General features: G+C 41.6%; 1 protein-coding gene across 1 annotated transcript in view; it reads right to left on the reverse strand.

Annotated features, from left to right (window-relative positions):
- The window catches only part of LOC120296089 (organ-specific protein S2-like), a 1,993-nt gene extending 755 nt beyond the window's left edge, over positions 1-1,238 (reverse strand). Inside the window, exon 1 of the mRNA XM_039317748.1 lies at positions 1,137-1,238. Within this exon, the coding sequence (XP_039173682.1) occupies positions 1,137-1,238 (102 nt within the window). The remainder of the gene's footprint in view (positions 1-1,136) is intronic.
- Between the last annotated feature and the right edge of the window lie 2,893 nt (positions 1,239-4,131).

Consider the following 4,131-nt stretch of genomic DNA (forward strand, 5'->3'; position numbering starts at 1 on the left):
GTGCAGTTTCCTTGAACTGCACCCAAATCCTGTACTATAACTTTAAAAGAAAAACTATGTTGAGTCATTATCCTTGGTTGAACCAGGAAAGTGACATAATTAGCATGCCGAAGATAGGAGTTGTATTGCCCAGTGGGACGAGGGCACCAACAGAGCTTTCTTAGCTTTAAAATCTCTAATGAAACCGACAATGCCGCGATTGAAAGTTATATACATTACACATGTGCTTTTCAGTTGTTTGGCAAGCGGTTTCATCGTTTGTCACGGCAAAGTGCGGTTCTTCGATGCCACGGCAAGATTGTCTGATTTAAATCATGATAAGATGTGAACTTCTAAACTACTTAGTGATGAGCGAATCAAATGGTCAATCTGATTGAGAAATCCAATTGTCTTTGTTTGGATGCACACGTGTCTTGTTTGGATGCACACGCGTGAGTGAGTTATGTTAGAAAAATCTAATATTGAAGAATTGGTATGGTGTGAAACGGTTAATATATCACAATTAGCTCATGCTTCATTAGTGAAAGTTTTGAGTGAAGGTGTGTCCCATTTGGATAGATTTATGGGCTCGAATTTAGGCTTTCTTTTAGCGATCTCCCATGTGAAGTTATCGGATTTCTGCTACACACTCTTAATAAATAATATTAGAACCGAGACTCAAATGGTATTAGAGCCGATGGAATAATATGATTAGAGAAATCCCAAATTGAATATGGAGATCGGTGTGATTTAAATCAGTTAATATATTACAATAAGCCTGTGACTCGGTCTTTATGTCCAAGGATGGGATTACTGAAGGCGCAAGTCTTTGCCTTCGATCCAAATATCTGCTTTTATCAAATTGATTCTTGCGGTAAGACCATTCGATTTTCAGTACTAGACGACAGCAACACTACAAAGCGTGCATCAAGGCAAAAGCGTCATGTCTCCTCGCACACGATTGAGCCCAAATGTGCTATCGTCCACACATACCCATTTTCATATTCGCTCAGATACTTCATCCAACTCTCACCTCTCTACAGTTTTGAGATTGAAACTTCTCAATAAGTACACCTGGTTTAGTAACAGGTACTTTGTCAGTCCGCAGTTGCAAATTGCAATAGCGAGAATCGGAACTTGAAGGTTCTGGAGCTCACTGTGTTCCGGGCGGTATCCTGAAATGAGAGAACAACAGTACTCCACGCCTTCCTACAGAGACCATAAGAACTGCAATAGTGCGACATGTGGGCGTACTCCATGACGGTGTCGCAGGTCTCTTTCGACCTCATCTTTTTTTGTTTCTGGGGAAGCATTTTCCATCAAAGACAGAGACCGTGAAATATACTTTCAGATATTCAGCTTTTATCGGCTTGCGCGTGAAGATATGGTCATTAGAGTGCTTTGTATCATCCTTGAGCCTTTGTTTTGACTTTTGCATTATCTTCAAATCCCAATCAATACACCATAATGTAGAGAAACTAAGATAAGCATAAGACATGCAATACAGCATTCGAAGCATTGTATCGCGGGGTTCTTTTGCGAAAGAGAAGCAGCTCTTATTGTTAAAATTTGCCATTTACCACTATTGATGATAAGTTGAAAATCATTTACACATTTTCGTGAGCAAGTGTTATATATAATTGAAGATTTTCTCAGCTCCTAAGCAGCTAACCCTAATAAGGTTCACAAACCCATTCATTAATTCTAGGGAAAATGATATGAATGATTCATGAACTTTCACTCAATGCATAAGATGATTTTGAACTTTTTAATTTATTCAATATGGTCATTGAATGTGCAATATGGTCCCGAGCTTTTAATTAGTTTAATCGCGGTCGCAAAAGCTTTTTATATATATTTAATTTAGTCCTTGGATTGTATAAAATGTTCAATGTTGTCCCGTTCTTGAATTAATGGAAAGATAATATTAATATTTTCATATAGTTCAAGAACTCATTTGTATAAAATTAAAAGTTTTAAGGACTACTTTGCACATTTGATGAAAGTTTAGGGGCCACATTGAATAAATTAAAAATTCATGGGTTACATTACATATTTAACTAAAATTCAAGAATCATTTGTGTCATTATCCCTTAATCACATGCTTTCATTAGGTCGATTACTTTCAACAACGATTTCTGATAGAAGGAAAGTTCTAAACTAGGGGTGAACATTTAGAGCCACTCAAATCGGACCCGACCGTCTGATGGGTTTGGTTCACGACTCGATCCAGGTTTAGATTCCATAAAAATGGAGCCGATGATTGTTGGATGATTGATTACTGAGGAGGATTGGATGAGACCGGATGGGCCACTCTTTTAAAAAAAATATATATATATATATTTCAATTTCTAAAAAATAGCAATAAACCTTAAAAATAGTAAAAACTCTAGTAATTTTTAATTTTTTTGTTATGTAATCGGTTCCATGGTAGATAGATGGGAACCGATCACCGCTTATTCATGCCTCTAACTCAATCATCTATTCATCACCCCTTAGAATAAATATTTACTTTTTCCCCTTGCTTATGTCTACGTCAATCATAAAGTTGGGACAAGAAAATCATTCCAACTAATTGAAACCCAAGCAGCTTGTATGCATGCAGGAAAATCGCATCATCGAATTGAACCAAACCGAAACGGACTTGAATCCTCAAAGATAGCTTGAAATCGACTCGACCTTAAAGTAATCAAAGATTCAAAATGATTCATAAATTAGAAAATTGACTTAACCCATTCATTTGCCGCATTTACTTTCGGATTCGAGTTGTCATCACAAGACAATGCCCCAAAAAAGTAAAATGAAAAAGAAAAGGAAAACTAAGACATGGATTCAATTAATCAAATGCGACATGTGAAGGTCATGGGTACCTTATCTTGGGAGGAAATCAAGAGGGACCAACTTGGAGCCCCCAACTTGGGAGATTTCCATCATCATTGAATGAATTTCATAATACGAGGGAGAGAGGGAGGGTGGGAGGGAAGCATTAGTGGGCCCCTTCCCAAGATCATATAACAGGAGGCTGACATGGAGGCAAAGTGCGGATAAAACGTGCATTCAACCCACCAATCAAGAGCGCGCAGAAATCTCCTCGATCCGTCCCTTCCCAAATCGTCACCTCCTCCAGTCCTCTCCCCTCCACGATCCGATTGAATTTGATTACACGAGCCGGCCCCCCTCCTTTTCGGCCACGAGTCAATCCTTGCTCCGCCGCCCCAAAAACGACCTCACGTTTGACACCTTTCGCATTCCCACCACCAAGCCAACCCCCCACCGGAAAGATCCTCCCCCTCCCTTTCGGGCTCTTTTCCCCTTCCCATCTCGCCGGCCGGCGGAACCAGAACCGCCGTCCCCCTTCTTCTCCGATCGCCTCGTTGACCTCCATTGCCGTTCCTCCCGCGTCGTGGTGGAAAGGGGTCCGACGGGCGTGATGGCGGTCTCGAAGCAGCTTCACCGGGGCGAAGTTGGAGAATTGGCTCCTCCTGTGCAATAAGTCGCCGTCGCCGGTGCCGTCGCAGTCGCCGTCGAGGGCTTCCTTGTCCTGCCGTCCCCAATTGGGTTTCCCAGGGAGGCGATTCCTCGCGCAGAGGGCGTGAGCGTTGGGGTTGGGTTCAATCGGGTCGCGAGATGCGAAGTCGCCGCGTCGGACGCCGTCTCCGGATCGCCCGACGTCGATACTTCCAGCATCTCCGCTCTCCGAGCAGCTCAAGACCTCTGCCGCCGATGGTAGCCCTCTTCCTTGTTGTGTTTGAGCTTCAAAGTGGATTTCTTGCGTGCTCTGAACCTGGGATTTTGGTTATGTTGTTCAATCTCATGAAAGTGCGTGTTGTGAAGCATTTTCCATTTGTCTTTAGGATTGGTGTGGTGAGGGGTTAGGTGGTTTTTATTATGTTCAGGAATTTGTGAACTTGTTAGTATTTTCTGAAATTATGGAGCTTCATTTCATGGTGAATGTCGTCTTTAAGCTCAAAGAGAGTAAATTCGTAGTAGCGTAAGGGAGAGTGTATGTCTGGACCATTTTCTACTTTTGGTTTTTAGATAGAAATGCATACAAGATCAAGCAAGAGGTTTAGAGTTAGGTGGTAGTGTAGGATTGCTGACTGAAAGATGTTTCGATGTCCAAATTGGAGTTAAAACCGTAATGATTCGATT

Source organism: Eucalyptus grandis, chromosome 7 (assembly GCF_016545825.1).
Source record: "Eucalyptus grandis isolate ANBG69807.140 chromosome 7, ASM1654582v1, whole genome shotgun sequence".
Lineage (NCBI taxonomy): Eukaryota > Viridiplantae > Streptophyta > Magnoliopsida > Myrtales > Myrtaceae > Eucalyptus > Eucalyptus grandis.